The 18,994-nt window shown below is 44.6% G+C and overlaps 4 protein-coding genes across 15 annotated transcripts; 2 read left to right on the top strand and 2 right to left on the bottom strand.

Moving 5' to 3' along the window:
• The first annotated feature begins 288 nt into the window (after positions 1-288).
• Positions 289-1,481, top strand: LOC104581323 (agamous-like MADS-box protein AGL28). Its single transcript, XM_024460644.1, is given in 4 exon segments — positions 289-805; positions 808-1,177; positions 1,179-1,216; positions 1,219-1,481. Coding segments are annotated over 4 exon segments (1,077 nt in total). The 3' UTR covers positions 1,371-1,481.
• Positions 1,482-3,388: 1,907 nt separating this feature from the next.
• Positions 3,389-6,267, top strand: LOC100828204 (protein ROOT PRIMORDIUM DEFECTIVE 1-like). Its single transcript, XM_024460643.1, has 2 exons — positions 3,389-5,387; positions 5,960-6,267. Exon 1 carries the CDS (start codon positions 3,658-3,660, stop codon positions 5,065-5,067), a length of 1,410 nt encoding a protein of 469 aa, XP_024316411.1. The 5' UTR covers positions 3,389-3,657; the 3' UTR covers positions 5,068-5,387; positions 5,960-6,267.
• Positions 6,268-6,585: 318 nt separating this feature from the next.
• LOC100838204 (microfibrillar-associated protein 1) lies at positions 6,586-9,597 on the bottom strand. 2 transcript variants are annotated; one of them, XM_003574671.4, is made up of 3 exons: positions 8,203-9,597; positions 7,567-7,714; positions 6,586-7,068 (listed from the first exon to the last, which is right to left on the bottom strand). In XM_003574671.4, the coding sequence occupies exons 1-2, from the start codon at positions 9,390-9,392 to the stop codon at positions 7,591-7,593; spliced, it is 1,314 nt and encodes a 437-aa protein (XP_003574719.1). In that variant the 5' UTR covers positions 9,393-9,597; the 3' UTR covers positions 6,586-7,068; positions 7,567-7,590. The 2 variants fall into 2 exon arrangements, with proteins under 2 accessions (XP_003574719.1, XP_014756403.1); XM_014900917.2 differs by lacking the exon at positions 6,586-7,068 and having other exon boundaries at positions 7,213-7,714.
• A 414-nt stretch (positions 9,598-10,011) lies between these two features.
• On the bottom strand, positions 10,012-18,525 carry LOC100837593. Of its 11 annotated transcripts, none has more exons than XR_001406933.2 (5): positions 18,314-18,525; positions 15,422-17,320; positions 14,468-14,745; positions 11,321-14,156; positions 10,012-11,056 (listed from the first exon to the last, which is right to left on the bottom strand). XR_001406933.2 is itself a non-coding variant. In XM_024460642.1 (4 exons), the coding sequence occupies exons 1-4, from the start codon at positions 18,475-18,477 to the stop codon at positions 12,742-12,744; spliced, it is 348 nt and encodes a 115-aa protein (XP_024316410.1). In that variant the 5' UTR covers positions 18,478-18,513; the 3' UTR covers positions 10,012-12,741. The 11 variants fall into 11 exon arrangements, 3 of the variants coding, with proteins under 3 accessions (XP_024316410.1, XP_014756402.1, XP_003574716.1); XR_001406937.2 differs by having other exon boundaries at positions 12,369-14,156; XR_731677.3 differs by having other exon boundaries at positions 10,012-13,889; positions 14,012-14,156.
• Positions 18,526-18,994: the final 469 nt, after the last annotated feature.

Genomic DNA, 18,994 nt, shown 5'->3' with positions numbered 1-18,994 from the left:
GACATTCCGATACAAAGAAGCGGACCCACATGTCAGTGAATATTGGTAATAGTTAGTACCGTAGGAAACATACTTGTGCAAGCCATGGGCTCCTTAGAACGATCTTTCTACTTACAACCCTTTCCACCACTCTATATAAGGAGAGTTCAACCTCATATTTCTTTGTGAAAACACATCCATGTCTCATATTGATCTCTTAGTTAGCCAATGGTAGTGGTAAATCCGTAACTTTCATAGACTCCTCTAGCTAGCAATTTGTAGTAGACACTCGCCACTTTCCATTTGATTATGCCGAGGAGAAGGTGGTCGGGTGTTGTGTACATTGAGAATGACATAGAGCGCAATGTCACCTTCTTCAGGCGACGCTTTGGTCTGTTCAAGGGTCTTGCTGACCTCTCTGCTATCACAGGTGCAAGGGCTGCTGTCATCCTGGCGGCAGCCGATGGGAAAATGCACTCATTCGGAACCCCATCAGCTAACGCTATTGTTGATGCCTTCCTGTTAGGAGGTCCACCAGTAAAGTCGTTTGCTGATGAGGCGACGAATACCAGGATTGCATGGCTGCAGAGCGAGATGGATCATTTGGACAGAGAAAATCACATGGAGGAAAAGAGAAAAAAAATCTCCATCCAGCGTATTAAGGAGATCCAAGATGAGAACCTAGGCATGGTGGCAAACCATCTCTTCTCCAAGAAAGAAGATCTCAATCTCGAAGATCTCAACAAGATCTTCAATGGACTCTTGTGTGTTCAGCAAGATATGGTGCATCGTCTACCTCCGCTTCATGATGGTCATGAACAAATGACTTGTGTTCAGGCGTGTCATTAAACCTCGTACCACCAAGAGTTCAATCACGGGGGGGCAATGGGAATCCTCCTTCATTGATGCATCCATTGGGGTCTCACATGCTTCCACATCAACCATCATTGATTCAACCACAACCAGTGCCGCATGAAACTTTGGCTCAACCTTTTCCTATGCAGGCACAAAAAATGTTGCAGCACACTGAATTGGCTTCATCATCACTAACTCCTGGTCAAGAGCATGAGTCACCTTCATTGTTGCAGTTGCCTCTTCGTAACTCTGCAAGTCCTTACAACACAATGGAGCCACCTCAAAACAATTCCAGCCCTTTCTCAACCTTTGAGCATAACATCCAGGACCCGCCATTGTTGGTTAACTGTTGAAGATCCATTTAGCTATGACCAATGGGCATATGTCAGCCATACTACAAGAGATTCCTAGAGGCAGAAACTTACTCGGGCTATGATGGTACTGATGTAGGGCAAGGTCACATGGGAAATGATGGATCAACTCATGCACCAACACAATTTTCTTGTTGTGGGAAAGATGATGATGGCACATCTTAAGAGGGACTTTTATTAGGTTCAAAATAAGGCTTCCATTGTAATGCCATGTTGACATAGATAGCTAGTTATCTTTTCCATTAGTTAAAATATTTGTCAATTAGGCTATTTTGCTTAACCTCTTTGAGACAACAACATGCATGTTAATTTGGATATTTTTAGTCTTTGAGTCATGAAGTTTGCATTAAAAGTATGACTGTTACATATAGCCATGCATTGCTCATGTTTTTTTTTTCTCTAAAAGCCTTTGATTTGTGTGTTGATGATGAAAAGAGGAACATGTATTTACAAAATGTATGGTGTGCGATCAAACATTATTACTTCAACCAACAATTTGAGGAATGCTTGTCAAATTGAATAAAAGCCAACTCTGGGTACCATAAGATCCAATTGAGAGAAAAGTATACGTGACTCACACAAGCTTCATCACACCCGTTGGCGTGCATGTTTTGTTATAAGACGATGCGCCCTTCGAGTTGAGGAACACGGGTTGCACATACCCAGGAAGCTTTACGTCGATGGTGTGGTGGTTAAGTTGAAGAGACATGAAGAACTGACCACAGGCCTTCACAAAACTGTGCGATAAACCCAGAAGATCCGCACATACAAGATCGTGCTATACAAGATCATGCTAAACTTGAAACCTATGCCTAAGACATCTCGGCAGGCTTCATAGTGTGTACAAAAGGGACGCTGTCTACAACGAGGAGCTCCTTGAGTCTGATAATGGTCTCGATGCCCATCAGAAAAGTTTGACTAAAGTTTGGCACGAAAAGGACACAATTGAACAAAACTGACAAGATCCTTCTTTACTGGTGTGTCTATTACGATGGTGCCATAGACCGAGGGGCAGAGACAGGGCCCGGGCAGCTCAGGCCACAGCCTAGGGCTCGGTAATTTAAAGATTTAGCTTAGGTCTTGCTTTGTAAATTTTGTGATTTGAAGCAATGGCTCTAGGCTTAACAGAAAGCTACTCTGCCCCTGCATAGACCTGATTATGGAGTATTATGTTTTGCTTTGTATGGATTTTTTTTTTGACCCGATTGCTTTGTATGGATTATAAGCAGCTGGTTTCCTTTGGACGAAAGAATATCCTCTGCTCTTTGCCTTCACGAGGTTGACATAAAAAAACTTCTGAAAAGATTCATGTTGGGCCAAATTTGCGGTTTGCAAGTAACTTCCGAAACAAAACCAAGTGACAAGAAGATTGTTTATAGAAGGACATAACCCAAAGAAGCAGTGGATGGATACTTAACTTGGTGTTGTTCACAACAATGCAGAGACCACAACATGTGTATATAAGAAAAGGGGTGTATAAAGGACAGAGGATTGACTGACTCGAGGCGCATGTATGCTTGCTACCGTACAAACTTGAACTTGAGCCGTTATCAAAGCTATATAATGAATGATACTCGAGCTAGCAATTTAAAGTTGGTGATCATCGATTGATCAATCATGGGTCGATTGCTTGATGGAGGCGAGTAGAGCAGAGCAGAGCAGAGCATTATTGCAGGAGCAGAACGGAATGCAAGAATCGAACATCACTCGGAGCGCGCTGCGAATCGCTGACCTTGGTGTTGGAAGCACCTCCGGTTCAGCAAGGCACGCACCCGACCGGTCCTCTCAACCACCTAGACCGAGTATAGACTCCGGCCTCGCGTCATGGGCGTGGTGATCGCTATCTCCACTCACGTATGCGTGCCCCTCTCGGCCACGCTTTCCTATTATGTTGTACGTAACTCAATCGTGCCGTCGTACATGTATGAATATAAATACTCTTCACCCATGATGAATACAATCAGTTCGGTGAATCTATTTGTCCAACTCTTGGGGTCGGAGAGGTTGATGCCGACCATGGCCTACACGAGGACAAGGACAAAGCCATAATACTAATCTTCTAGACAATGACATCTTCACGTCAAGATGCCACCTCCAAAAGCACATAAATTAAAAGATAAAAATAGCTATCAATGTTAGATTGTCGATGACTAGGGAACCGCCCGAGATTGAATCTTTCTCAAAACAGACGGTTAGTATTTGGTTTTCTCCACTATCAACTATACATTGACAACAACGTATGCAAATTTTTTTCCCTAAGAATCATCAACAAATGTAGATTTTTTTTTTTGAGAATAACAGACGTAGAGTAAATAGGAAGGGAAAATAAATATCCCAAAGGCCCAACAAACCCAACCAATCTGAACTATCCAATACTCCACAAACGAAGCCCAAATAAAACACCAAACAAGCCCAACGGTATTCTCCTCGGCCGAAACCTCCCCGAGCCCCGATGCTCCGTCGCATCGCCGCGCTCCGGCCGCCGCCGCCAACGACGACGCGCGCGGCAGCGCCCGTGGGTGAGGCCGGCGCCGGGGCCAGCTACTCCTCCAAATCCACCTCTCTTCCCCAGAAGCAGCAGCGCGTCCGCGACCATGCCTTCGACGGCATCATGGAGGTCCAGAAGCGCGTCCGCCGCTTCCTCGCGCTCAACGCCTTGCTCCTCTACGCCGCATCCCCCACCGCCTTCTCCTCCTCCCCAGGAGGGGAGAGCGGCGCCGGCGCGGTGTCCGTGCCCTTCTCCCGCCTCGGAGCCCTCTCGCGCCGCCAGCTCCGCCTCAAGCCGCTCGACGCCGGCCACTTCATGCTGCGCCACCCGCACGCCTTCCACCTCTTCCTCCACCCCGTCCACCGCATCCTCCACGCCCGCCTCACCCCGCGCGCCGCCGCGGCGCTGCGCCTCGAGGCCGACGCCATCGCCTCCTCGCGCCCCGCCGCCGTCCTCCGCCTCCGCAAGCTGCTTCTCCTCGCGCCCCCGCACCACCGTCTCCGCCTCGAGCACATCCGCCTCCTCCGCCGCGACTTCGGCCTCCCCGACGACTTCGCCGACTCCATCATCCTGTCCAACCCCGCCCTTTTCCGGCTCACCCCTGACCAGTTCGTCGAGTTTGTCCCCTCCCCCACCACCGACCCACCCGACCTCACCGTCGCCGCCGTCGAGCGCTCCCGGGAGCGGCACTATCGCGAGCACCGCTCTCCTGGCGCCGGCGAGGAGGACGCGCGCTTCGCGTTCCCCACCCGGTTCCCCCCGGGATTTAAGATCGGCAAGTATTTCCGCATTGCTGTCTGGAAATGGCAGCGCCTCCCCTACGCGTCCCCGTACGCCGATGTCTCTGGCCACGACCTGCGCTCGCTCGAGGCGAAACGCCGCATGGAGAAGCGTGCCGTCGCGGCTGTCCATGAGCTGCTCTCTCTCACTGTTGAGAAGCGTACCACCCTGGAGCGTCTTGCACTCTTCCGCGACGCCCTTGGTGTGCCCAAGAAGATTAAGGAGTTCTTGCTCAAGTACCAGGGCATATTTTACATATCCACGAGGGGAAACCAAGGAAAGCTGCACACGGTGTTTCTCCGGGAGGCGTACTACAAAGGGGAGCTCGTTGAGGCCAATGAGATATCTGCTGCAAGGCGGAAGCTGGAGGAGTTGCTCTTGATGAGCCGAGAGAAGGCGAATCTGGACAGGATGTTCACCAGCATGGGTCGTGGATGGGACGAGCTTGGCGGTGGTCGTCGTGGAGGAGAAGAATTAAGGGAGAAGTTTCTTGGGGATGCAAGTGGCCGAAAAAGGAAAATTGGTGCTGAAGATGACGACGATGATGCCGACAGTGGGGAGGACTCAGGAGTTGAGTCGCTCTACATTGAATGAGGAACACAATCATATGATGTCACTGAATGTCATCTTAGGAAGCTTGGCTTCTGAAACTGGCATGGGTACCGTTTGGGAAGATTGATTTCTCATACCAGATTCAACATCATGGCTTAGTGATCTTGATTGATGAGAAAATGCTACATTGTGAGGTCAAAATTGGAGTGTGGAATCTCACGGTAAAACTGATGAGACTGTGAAATATGAATTGCGGACTGATGACCCGGATTACTACCATTCATCTGCACCAAACTGGCTGATTGCCGCGATGGAGCAAAGACATAGGCAGAACAGCTCCTTTCTGCTCCCAAGCTAATTTGGTCAGCGTGTTTTGACTTGCGAGTACTCGTTTATTCATTTGGCCCATGGAAAACCGTTTGTGTTTATGGATTGAATATCACCATTCTGTTACTTATATTCTTTTTTGAGCTATTGTAACCAAACAATTGAAACGTGATAGGATAGACCTGCAAATAAACTTGTTGTTTGCACCCTTTTTTTAGTATGGAAAAGTGAAACAATTTAGTTGAGGTAAATAATGAAGAATAGGCACATGGATTGTAACAAAAAATTTGTTGCAGCGTAAAATGCACCATTAGTCATTTAGTTGAGGTAAATAATGATCCAGTATTATCAATGTTTGACATTGCTATTAAATTGTGTAAACAACTATTGCTGTGAAATTGAATTAGTCGATACAATGCATTATCCACATACATATTGTCAAAGCCTTTCCGTTGTTTAGTTGACCATTATAATCATCTGTTAGTTCTGTGTTGTTACTTTCAGTATTCATGTTCAGACTGCAGTAAATCTGACTTTTGTACTCAAGCTATCTCTGATAACTTATGGCGTGTTACTTGCCACTGACAATTTGCTTTCTACTCTGCAGTTGGAGTACCGTGAGGAGCGTCGCCTTAAGGATCTGGTGAAGGAACACCGGATCGTAGTATCTTCTGCTACTTGTGCCATTTTGCGTGCTATTACCTCTATTCGACTTTTGTTGTGAGCAAGTACAACATTTGCACAAACTTGGTTGGGTTCTGTAAATGTAAAAGCACAGTACAACGGACATACTTGGTTGCGTGAGCGCAAAAGTAGTTACGAGCTATGGTTTGTGACTATTACTTTTGAACATATATATATGTATACACCTTATATTCTTTCGAATATATTAATGGCAATGTTGCTCGAAAGAAATCCAGTGATTTTGGTGACAAAGATTTCTCCAACTTACTGTGACACTATCTTAAGAAATCCATGACACATGTTTTTGTAGCAGTACAAGTTGCTTTTGAGCTCCAGCCTCATTTATCCGCACTTAGAATTCAGCCGGCAGGAACTCAAAAGCTTTGGCCCTGTTTTCGTCAGGGCTCCTTCAGCAGAGCGACTCATTTGAAGACGTTCCTTGCTAAACGAATTCAGAACCTTGAACACAAGTCCAAGTTGATTCCGCTGAATCATCCTAGTGTGATAAATACAGATTACAGAGTGGTTCGCTACTGTTCCACAGATGGCAAACTCTAGATCAGCTGCAGTGTTTTGTGAAAACAGAACTAGAAGTTGACCAACCCGATGAATCCAGTTCAAAAAGCAAAGTAAATTTAAGCTAATTTGACTAAAATACATGGTTTCTTCTGCTCTTCTGCGTCAGTACAAAGATGGAAACATGACCAATGAAAAGTTGGTATTGAGATTATACAAGGATTTCAACATTTCTATGCAGTCACTTTTTCCATATTGGGATGGGATGGGCCAGAGCCTTTCCTCGGATTGAGATTTCCCTGAAGCTGTTGAACTCCACTGGGTTGGAGGACAACGCCGCTGGCAAAGGGTCTTATAACTCATAATCCTCCTGTGAGTGGTCTCATTATTCATTACACTAGAACTTTTCTCAGGCACAACAATTGTGGATACCAACAGGTCTGTCCATTGCTTGCTAATAATCACGATTCATACATCAGTCAACAATAAAGAGCAAATTATGCCATCTGGAAGAACCTAAACAGAGATCAAAACAATAACAGGTGTCAGAACAATCAACATAGGCATGAAAGGTTGACCATAAAGTTCCTACACACTGTCCATATGTGAGGATCACAATTTAGCACGATCTGATAATGTAAAAGCACAGTACAACAGACATACTGCAGAGAAGTACACATTGGTATTAGAACTGCATCCGGCAGTCACTTCAACATAGTATTACATTCGACAATCTGATGATCACAACTATGTAATAATGGAAAAGGAAAAACCAACTAAAAGACATTTGGCGTACAGAAACAAATATGTACAGAATATTTCTCAGCCAAAGCATCCACAATACAAGACTAAAGATCCTTCATGTATCATACATACTTTGCTGAAGAACTTTTGCAGCACAGCTACACTAAGATAGCACAGAAGGTGTGTCTTATGCGGACAACAAAAAGACAAAACATATCCGCATAAACACCATTTTCAGCAAGTGTTCATATCGCAGTAGGGGAGCAGTACCAGTTCAGCCAGCAAAAGAAATGCCTAATCATCTTGTTTTGTATCCCAATCCTTCATCTTCTTACTTCCCTTTGGTTTAGCAATAGGCCCATTCATGCCTGCCATTTTTGCATTATACTTTGCTCGCAAGGGCCCATTTGTAGACCATCTGAAATTCAACAAGAAATAAGTAAGGGCCATGTTTTCCTTGTCATCAGATCAAAACATAACCATGCAAACATGAGAAATTAATTAATTGATAAATAACATCCGATAGGCTTTGATGAAATTGGGGAAATCAGCTACCATTGTCTACAAAAAGCTACAGCAAGTATGTCAAATAAATGAATTAGAAACGGGTCGTTAGTCTCCTATTGAAAATCGTACTTCCTCCGTCCAACAAAGGATGTCTCAACTTTGACTAAATTTGAATGCATCTATACACTAAGTCATGTCTAGATAACATCCAAATTTTGACAAACTTGAGACATCTTTTGTTGGACGGAGGGAGTATGACTTTAGGCCAGCATTGTACCAACTACCAACCATAGTAGCTATATAGCACAATTTTATTGAAAAGCAATAGGAAGAAAATTAAACAAGCCAACTGAATAGTTTCAAGTAGAAAACCATAATGCAACAGAAATGAGTACTTACGGTGCATTCCAATCAGTAGTGTCCTCATTAACAAGATGTGTCCACTTCGTTCTGCCACTCCGTCCGAAATGCTTGACTTGCATGACCTTGGGCAGGATGCTCTTGTCCATCTTATCTTCTCCAGTAGGTGCAGAGAAATCACGGGTGTAGATATCATCCCTGCCAACTGATTGACTCACGTCATCAGCGCCTTCCTGGAAGAAGGCACCCTTGTGGTAATACTTCTGCATAAAGTTCCACTTCTGTTTGGACTGACGAAGTGGTTTTGGGTTTTTCCGCTCCCATTCCCGGCGCTCCTCCTCGGTCATATTCCTCACCTTGTCGATCTCCTCCTTCTCCTTCAACCGTGCATCTCTTTCCTCCCTATCCCTCTTGATTCTTGCTATCTCACGGTTCTTCCATGACTCATACTCCTCTGCTTCGTTCAACTCATCATCCGTATCGATATCCTCAATGCTAGCCTCCTCATTTAGTGTCTTGTGAATCTGTTCCTCCTTCCTAATCTCTTCCACCACAATCTGCCTAGTCTCTATCTTCCTAGCCTGCAGCCTCTTCTTGACTAGCTCCTCAAGCTGCCGCTCCTCCTCCTCCAGTCGCTCGCGCTCAGCAATAGTGTCCCGCTGCGACTTTGGTATGAAGACAGGCTTCACCATGGCCATGCCCATCTGCTCGTCCTCCGAGTCAGTCTCGTACTCAGACTCTTCTCCATCCTCCTCCTGCTCCTCCTCTACCGGCTCCTCCTCCTGCGGAAGCAGCTCTTCCTCCTGCTGCCTCAAGAGCTGCCTGGCCCTAATCCTCCTCCTCCTCTCCTCCTGGGCCTCCTCATCCCCCTCCTCCTCCAACTCAGCCTCCTGCCTATCCCTCTCCTCCTCCGCAGTCGACACGATCTCAGCCTGCCGTATGCGGCGGTGATCGGCCCTTAGCTCCTCCTTGCTCTCCCCGCGGGCCTCCGCAAGGCGGCGGAGCCTGCGGTCATCCTTGGCGGGGCGGCCCCCGTCGTCGTCCTTGGGGAACGCCTTGTCGAGCGAAACCCTAGCCGTCCGGATATCGATGTCGTCATCGGCGTCTTCCCCGCCCCACTCGGGCGCCTTTCCCGGCCAGTAGCGCTTCACCTTGGTCTGGCCGATCTTGCCGCGGAGCTTGTCGCGCACCGCGATGGCGGCATCGCTGACCCCAGCCGCCACGGACATGGTGCTTGGTCAGGGGCGGATCTAGAGATGGTGCGCCGGGAGCGCCTCCACCGGAACACCCGGAATCTGTGGACACGGCGAGGACGGCGGCCGCCGCGAAGAGGGAGGGCAGAGCGAGCGAGGGTTAGCCGGTTAGGGCTGGTTGCCTTGGCTAGGGATATTTTAGGGAGGGATGCGAATCGATGGTCTCACGAGTGGACGACCGTACCGTACGCCTGGAAGAAAGAAGACGAACGAACGAGATATTATTACAAAGAGGTCTATTACGAAAACGGAACGGATACGGACTTCGTCCTGTATTCTGAATTGTGGTCTTCGGAGTGGAATTTATGTACTCCTAGATTGTTGTAAAGGTTAAATATGGAGTCGGACAATATTGATCAGGAATATTTAGTCAAACATTGCATCAGAACATTGATCGTATAATACTACTATATCGTAATACAAAATGCAACTACTGAAGATATTTTCCACGCAATTGCAATAGACACCATGTTAATTTGGTTTATACACGTGTGACCCTTCAGCCTGCCAATGTCAAGATCAGAAGACAAGTAGAACAGACATATCGATCCAGTTTGCATCACACGCCCTGAGACTGACATCGCCAAGATTTATCTGACACTTGAACTGCCCCATTACACTCATCCTTAAAAAAGATTCCAAGTGAAAAAGTGAGTTCTATATACATGGGAAATGAATAAAAGTTGCATTTTAGGAGCAACTCCGTATATAACAAGTAAATCAAATTAAGGCAGCTCGACTATGTCGACAACACTTGTCGAGAAAACAAGAAGAGATAATGACAAATTGATAACCTTCCACGCATGAGAACTCTTCTGATAAACCATACCACGGCACAAGCAACAACTGTTACAAATTCCTCTTGATCATATGATACCTCTTCCTTGAGTTTTTTGCATTATACTTTGCTCGCAAGGGCCCATTTGTAGACTGATTGGCCAGAATCAGCTGCTGCAGGACCTCCTCGAGCCATACATCTAAACTGCAATTTACAACGAATACCTACAGCTACATCATCTTCCATAGAATACCATACAACTAAACTGCAATTACAACAAATACCTATAATAAATTCATGAATTCATTTGAGCAGGTTGCCATTAGTACTACACTGTTACCTGTCAACAATCATCCAATTTGTTGTAATTGCTGGAGTTAGTGCTGTCTAGCTTGCCGCTCAAGGGAGTTAAGGGTGATTGTATCCGCTCAAGGGAGTCAGTGCTGTCTAACTTGCAAGTTTGCACTAAAACAGCGACAGGTATTTAGGAACGGAGGGAGAAGTAGAGTTCCAGGTCATTTTCATTCAGAAAAATCTAAACATAGCATCTTTATTGGTGCTTTTAATAATTAAAATAGAGATAAAATATGAACCAGTCGATATATTTAGTTACCCTTAAAGTAGAGATCATAGAAAATTTACAGAGATTTGTTTGCTGCTTTCACCTTTTATGAGCATATGGTGCATATAAAGCAAATAACCTATAGCATACCACATCAGGAGCCTCTCAATCACTGTAAAACAGAAGATCAAAATGGGACCACCCAAACACTCAAGGTTCATCGGCAAATTAGTGCTCGAGCTAGATGGATTGTTGGTCATGAGTCAGGACCTCAGTTGCACCAGCAAATTAGTCCCAGAACTGCAGTCACACAATAAGGAGTTATGAAATGTAAGCTCTGCTAAAAGTCGACGTGAACAGTAAAGTAAATAATGACAACACTGCAATCTCAACAGATGATTTCAGCAGCTAGATCTCAGAACGTAATTATTTTCAAAAACAAATCTCAGAATCGTAACCACGGTGCAATTAAAAGAGTGAAGGGAACAGTTCTAGGAAATAAAAACAAGTCAACAATGTCCTCTGAATTTATACATTTAAAATAAGGTTGGCATTGAAGCTCACCGAATCTGAAACTTGGATAAGGAACATTTTTTAACTGCAACAGGTTTCCCATCATCACTGCGTTGAGTCTTCTTTGATCCAAGTTTTAGAAGGCAACTTTTCTGGTGCCTACATCTTGTAGTGGAACAAAGAGAAAAGTGTCTGTTGATTTTTTTTTAATCTATGTTGCATCTGAAATATTTCTTGTTGACATCAAAACATCCTTCTGCCCAATTCAGTTTACAAATAACCCATCCAGTAAGAACACAACCACTTAAACTAAAATCGACGTCTTCAGTGCTATTTTCAATCATCTGCCTGCTTTTTTAGTTCCAAAGCATTGTTCACATTTTCTTGCTGCACTTTTTAGATCGGTTCCTTTATATTAATCACCACTACCATGATTATTACTCCCTCTGATCCTAAATTCTTGACTCAAATTTGCCCAATGTGGATGTATCTATTCTTAAAAAGTGTCTAGATACATGTAATATTTCGACAACAATTTAGGATCGGAGGGAGTAGTTAAGGAGCACCCAAACTTTCAGCACAGGGAACGCAGAACATAGTTGTGAAAGATCAACATAAGCCATAATTTCTTTCACCAAAATATAGACTTACTATTGTGTTTGCGGAATTCTTGTTTCCTTTAGAATAAAGAAACATCACGTTGCATTCCACATGGTGTGTGGAAATACCAAAAGAGGTGTCGGGTTATCCCAAGCAATTGGAAATAATAACCCCGAATGCAAATCAAAATACAGTGTAATATTTAGATGTTGAATCAATTGAGATTTGAGAACCAACTACGTAGCTAGCAGATAGTACTGTGATGCCTGCTGCTGTATTAGAACATATAAATTAAGGTGGCTGAATATGACCTGGTGCATATAGTTATAGCTTAATTTCTATCAAAGATGAACAACGATGGATGCGCAAACTCTAGTAACTGTGTCACCTGAGCACTGAAATTCACTTACAAAATAAAGTTTTGGATAATATTGCTCTACTCTGATAGCAAAGATCAATATCGAGAATGAGCTGAATCATTGAAGGATCCAAACCTTACCAGATAGAAAGAAAAGCCAATCAGAATCCCAACCTTTGTAGAGGCATCGTACCACACTGCAAGCACGGAATATCTGCATCTATACATCCCAGTCAAGAGCCTGCATCGATCCAGAACCATTCAACGTCTCCTAGCAGCGCTGTGCTCATCTATTATGTACTTGTTCACTCTCAGATTCTTGTGCTACAATGTCTAGTTTGTTCATTGCAAAAATCATGCAAAATCATATGCTTGTACGCGAGGACAACAAGCGGATCTATATTATATATCGGAGGAAACCATCACTACAAGATCAGCACCATGGACTCATATTGCGCTGAGATTCTAAGCTTTGCTCATCTCCTGCCATTGAAGTGAAGCAGCAGCATGGCACTCAAGTCTAGCAACACACAGACAAAACTAACAATTGAGGTCTAATCAATCAAGGCAAAGCATGGAATAGAACTCTCAAGGAAACTGCAGGCCTTTATCTAAAAAAAAAGGAAACTGCAGGCCCTGCTTACCTCCACCTCAAGAAGCGCCTTCAAATTCTCCACCTGCAAAGCACACAGGGGGCACGCACTACAGTCCAATCACAGATATACCAGCAAATGATCCGCCACATAAACAACATAAGAAACTACACCGGCCATACCTTTCCGATCGACCAAAGCAGGGGCAGCCGCCAGCGACAAAAAAGAAAGCCAGGTCAGGGCGCAGCGGCGCAATCCAGGAACAACAGAAGACGAAGCACCAACAGGCAAAGAAAAACAGCCCACGGCGAACGGCGGCCAATCGATACAACAATCGAAATCGAGATGCCGAAACCCGATAGCTCAAGCTGTTTATATAGCCAGGGCCACGCAGGAGCCAGCACACAGCAGATTGACGCGTAGCCAGGACACCTAAGTGCCGAGAAGAACCCAGATCACTGCCGACGCGCCAGCGTGACGCGCAGGAAGAACGCCAGGACACCTAAGCGCCGAGAAGAACCCTGGGCGACAACGCGTCGCACGACAAGAACGATCCAAGAACTCACGATGCCAGACCACCACCGCCTAGAGGAGACCGCAGTCACTGACAGCCCGATCAACATGCATCCGCAGCCACTGACACCAGGGCCATGCCCGCACGCGGAAACGCAAAAAGGAAACTGGCGGAGAACAGGCGCACTACCGTGGACGAAGGAGGAAGCGCAAAACTATTCCCCTTTGGGATTGAGACTTATACTATCTGAATAAAGTGATGCACAAGTACGCAACTTATATCATAAACACCCCAACCACAGGCAGTATATATTTGGCACCAAAATGTGCAACCCATACGAGACTGGCAATAATGCTCTAAATACCCCCGAACCTGAACCTGAACCTACAACACACAGCTTAGTATCTGACGCCCGAGTCTCATTCCGTCAAGGAGCACTAAACCCAGGAAGCTTAATTCTTTACAAGAAAAAAACCCTCTACATGACCACTAAGAGATTAGTGCTTTTCTGCAGGTTTCAGCTCGACGTAATCGCATCAGAGGTATGGTGCTTACCTGAATTTTTGAACAATGCAAGTTAAAATACAGTGGAGTTTCATCAACCATTTTCTGGAGCGAAAAGAGATCCTAATTAACAATTTCAGACATCTGTTCAACTAAAGAGAAAGCGGCTTTACCTCGAGATCATGGCACCGCCGACTCACCAGAGACGCTTTGTCGTGTCCATGGCGCCCGCTAAAGAAATAGCCTCGTTCTCCGCCAACCCTTCCTCCACCTTCCATGTCCAACCCTTCCTCCTCCTCCTTCCCTCCATACTTGGTACTGCATTAAGACAATGGAACTGAATTAAAACAACAAAACTTCATTTCAATATGCAAAATGTGAACATCAAGTAAGACAAGAATAATGCTTTTCACACTAGCTCACTACACAATCCTTTTATAGTTTGTGGGGAGAAATTCTCTCAAGCAATTGGTCAAAAACCCAACCACAATAATTGGTCAAAAGGTATTTATAAGTTAAATAAACTTTATGGGCTGGACCATCTTCATTTAGCAAGCCTATGTTTCGAATACATGGAAACGTAAGCTTTTCTAAGATGATGCTTGGTACAACGTAGGCATATTCATTACCTAGTATTCCCTTGTGAGCCTGCCATTGGAATATCTCTCCCTTAACAGTTATTCTTTACAAAAGAACGTACCCATGGGCAAATCGGACCAGATGTAAGATTAGAAAAAAGGAAAGATCGGCATAGCATAATGATGTGCATTGACCTAAAAGCTGCCGAATGGTTCTGCATTTCACCCGTGATACTATGGAATGATATATACACTTTGCTAGCAACTATCACAATAATAAGTGGTCTGTAGCACTCGACTTCGAAACATTGTTATTCATGTACTTGTACCTGTGGAAGGGAAATTGGAAGGTTCGTCAGCACATATTTCTACACACCTAACTACTATTAAGAAATCAAAGAGAAGCAACTTTTCCACACTTACTACGCATCAGAAATTCAACAATACGCAAAAGAAGAAAAAAGAAGGGTGGATTTCTCGAGGAACCAAGTAGTGAATTAGCTCATATATTTCCTTTTATCTAGTATAAGTACAAAGTACTTAATAGGTCGTTGCGCGTATATTGCGCAGCCTTTGTTTTAGGGCTGCTGTGCAACCCCATTTCTATCCTCATCATCACTAGAACAATAGTAATAGTTAAAGATGATCTGTATTGTTCGAATTCTACAAGTTGCGGAAAAATGAAAATACTCCCTCCATCCCGAAATAAGTGACGTGGATTTGTATAAGAAGCTATATAAACCCACGTCACTTATTTCGTGACGAAGGGAGTACTAAATGAGAAGTTGAAATGGAGATGATACTGAATTGGAAACATAGAAAAAAAACTCAGTGGTTGGAAAATGGAATTAAGTCCAGACATTCTACTGACTATTCTCTGTGAACAAGCTCACAACAAGAAAATGTCTTCCAGAACGTGTATAATGGCATAAAAGTTCCCTTGGAAACTACTAGGAAGTGAGACCTGTCTGCTTTACACACTTCACCTACAGAAATGTTGCTTACATATCCAGGCTTCATCCTCTGGCGTTGCAGAGAAAGCGACGATTACACTTATTTACTATGTCAGCTAGATGCTAAAACGTTCCTGTCCCCAGCTCCCCATTTCTATGTTCAGATCTCCTTGTTTGTTGATTGCAAGCTTCAAAGCCTGATTGCCTTCACCTTTACATTTTCCATGCTAGCAAGCACACTCGGTGACCCCGAACCAACCATGCTTGGTTTGTTGACAGGGTCCACAAGGTCAAGCCCCCTGTGCAGCTTCCTCCTTGTGTATGTATAAGGGAACTGGTGGTCTTCAACTTTTGTAACAGAGTCCATGGCAGGAGGAGCCTTCATCTTCGGTCCATCTTGATATTCAGTCTGCTCTGAGAAGTTGGTGTAAGATGGGTTTGTGCTTGTACCAAGGGTCAACATCTCAGAAATAATTTCAGCATTTGTTGGACTGTCTAAGTATCTCGTTTGATGATCAACAATGGTTGTTGGGAACATGCCAAAAGAGCTTCCAGGAATTATGGCATTCTGTGGACCAAAGTTCTTCAAGAGGTTCTTCTCATGGGGGGATTCTCTTGTGTCATTTTCTTCATTGGAATAACTTAAGGTATGTTTAGCTGCCGTATGATACCCAGAGCGGCTGCCTCTTCCAAGCTCCTGTAGAACAGTAGCTTGGATTCCAAGTGGAGTTTTGACCAAGACAGGATAAGTTTCTGATGCATCCTGCCACTGCAATGGATTTGAGCCTGAATTGCCCCAAGTACTGCTGCTTGTGTTTATGTGACAAGGATAAGATGAATTCCCAGCAAAACTATGTACATCCTGTGCAGAAGCATAAGGAGAAAAGCTAGAGACCTGCATTTGCAGCTGATCGAGTGGTATCAATCCTGCTGCATGATGAATTCTTGCATTGCCATAAGCAAGGGACTCACATTCAGTCCTTATTTTCAGCACACCTTTTGGCAGTTTACTACATTTTTCACTGGGCTCGTTCGGAAGGTGAAACATGTGACTTTTTGATGAGCTCATTTCCATTGATTCTGCTCTATGGACTATTTCCTTGTGTTTGGCTGAATAATTAGTAGTCACTGTCACATCCATAAGTTTAGCTCGCTTCAATAGTGAAGAACCGGCAGCTTCAGCCTTGCCAACGATTGACAGATTTGCATTGACAGGAGAACTGTTTGGATCTGCAAATGTGAGAAGCTTCTGATGTATCCAGCTGTGCCAAATGTGAACTTTCTCCTCGAGACTGGTACTCGTACCACTTTTTCTCCACAGCTTGTCCATGTAAGCAAACTTCCAGATCATGCCATCATGATACATTTTCAGAAAATGATAATGCTTTCGTCTTTGAAACATCATCAGCAATTCTCTTGCCTGAGAAACTTCTGGGGAATAAAACCCACCATTTAGTCTGTCAAAAAACCCTCTAAGTGGACTCCCAAAGAACATATCACTACCACTGAACAGCTCATTCATTGTTGTAAAGAAGTCATGTTGGTTCATGTCCGGGAGGTAGGCTGCTAGACGGAATCTATCATCTTCTGTTAGACATAAGTTCCATGTCTCCAGAGAAAGTATGTCCTTCAATTCAGGCAGATCATACAGCTCATAAGGAACATTGCACATTAGACCTCCAGACATCGCAAGCTCGCAACCGACCTCTGTATGTTCACGGTCATCAGATTCATGACCAGGAAAGGTCTGAAGCAGCGATCTCTCCTCTGGCGTAAGGTCCTCATTTCCACAGCTGTAAACGCTCTTCGTTACCAGCATACTATCTGCCACCTTCACGATGCCCATTGGAGAAGGAGGAGTCCAATACACCTATCAGTATCGGAGATAATCATAGAAGAGGAGAAGCAAAAGTTACTACAGCAGTATGCCACACTATTTCTTGGAAGATCCCTGTGGAGAGAGAAGTTAGGAAAACAATTCACATATTAGCACCCAAAAATGCTTCAGCTAGGGGAGCACACTTCATGAACAGGCACACCAACAAACAATGTATACCAGAACCAAAACCACTGAAAACAACCACATACATTAGTTTTCATTGTAGAACTATGTCATAACTCATAAGCAACATTGCCTCTGGTAATCGAACTAATTATGTGTTCCATAAAAAGAAATCATGCATTGAACTGACAAATCCATCAAGGCCTTCTCTAAAACCAGATAAACATATCATGACTACTCTACCATTCCATTCAGCTAAATTGCACAGTGGCCGAGAACGCTTGTACAATCACCTAGACCAATCGAACAACCTCACAAAAACCGACCTACATTCGCAACTTGCTAGAATCAGATCACACATTCCACGAACTGGAAATAACAGCCTACACTGACTGTATGGTAACAGCACTATCTATGCCATAGCGACATTGCATCCACTAATCGAACTACAGTACTGAGTCCATGAAAATTCATGCATTGGACAAGTAAATCCATCTAACCCTCTCTAAGGAACGAACCGAAACAGATAAAAACATATCACAACTTCATCATGACCCATTTTGTCGGGCAACAGTCAACCTAGAACAATTCTAGAATCACCTAGACCAATACCCACACGAAGGGTAGACCTAAATTCGCACCTTCCTAGAATCGGATCGCGCATTCGACGAACTGGCACTACAAAGGGAACAACCGCACCGGAGGCCAACCACACACAGCCAAGCAAAATCCCACAAAGCGCCTCACATCACTCACTCACGCCGTCACGCGGATATCACCGAATCGCAAGCACGCACCCATCTACGATCACCGAAGCAAACAAGCCGCCAGTTATCCCCACAAATCCGAGCGAGCTGTACGTATGTATATATACCCACCTAATCGGGGCAAGGATCGGGCGTTGCGGGGCGCGGAATCGAAGGCCGGAAGGGAACTACTCACCGTGTGGAGGGGGCCGGGGATCCAGGGCAGCGCGGCGCCGAGGCAGGGGAAGGAAGGGAGGGGAGGGGAAAGGTGAGGAGGAGGAGCAGGAGAGGGGAATGGGGATACTGCTGTGCTGTGCGGTGCCGCAGTAGTGTTTCCGCCGCATGCACTGCTTTGCCCATTTTTGTGCGTCGGAGTGATCACTGCTGCTGACCTTGCTTTGCTCACCTGCTGACCCTCCCTGGTTTTCCGTTCCTTTTCATTCCTTTCCGACCCGGATCCACTCAATTTCGTTTTGTCAGATTTTTTGTTGTTGTTTATAAGCCCAGAAGCACAAAATTAAACTTAACCAAACAAGGCCTAAACAAGACTTTCAGCTTGAAAACTCTCATTGTAAACTTATCTTAGTATTGATTTCCTCTTAGCTTGTTTGTCACTCGTAGTTTGGTCTAGAATTTTGGAATTCATTTTGAATTTTAGAATTTTGAAATTCATTTTGAATTTCAGAAATAAGTTTGTTTGGTTGGCTCGAAATTGACCGCAGGAATTTAGTATCAAATTTAATGGAATCACACTATAATTAACCCTAATTCCTCTTTACAAGTGATCATTTCTTTGGAATTGTCTCTCACTCTACAAATTCATGTGATAGACAAACATGATTTTTGAACCCGGAATTCAAATTCAACCAAATGAAAT

The sequence above is a fragment of the Brachypodium distachyon genome, chromosome 3, assembly GCF_000005505.3.
Source record: "Brachypodium distachyon strain Bd21 chromosome 3, Brachypodium_distachyon_v3.0, whole genome shotgun sequence".
NCBI classification, from domain to species: Eukaryota; Viridiplantae; Streptophyta; class Magnoliopsida; order Poales; family Poaceae; genus Brachypodium; species Brachypodium distachyon.
Note: the sequence above shows the minus strand (reverse complement) of the source record. Positions and strands in the feature narration are given on the sequence as shown.

Coding starts and splice junctions, on each gene's coding strand:
- LOC100828204 (XM_024460643.1), top strand. CDS start 3,658: ATGCTCCGTCGCATCGCCGCGCTCCGGCCGCCGCCGCCAACGACGACG.
- LOC100837593 (XM_003574668.3), bottom strand. CDS start 17,215: ATGGGCATCGTGAAGGTGGCAGATAGTATGCTGGTAACGAAGAGCGTT.
- LOC100838204 (XM_003574671.4), bottom strand. CDS start 9,392: ATGTCCGTGGCGGCTGGGGTCAGCGATGCCGCCATCGCGGTGCGCGAC. Junction 7,715..8,202: donor ACTACTGATTGGAATGCACC/GTAAGTACTCAT, acceptor GTTGAATTTCAG/ATGGTCTACAAATGGGCCCT.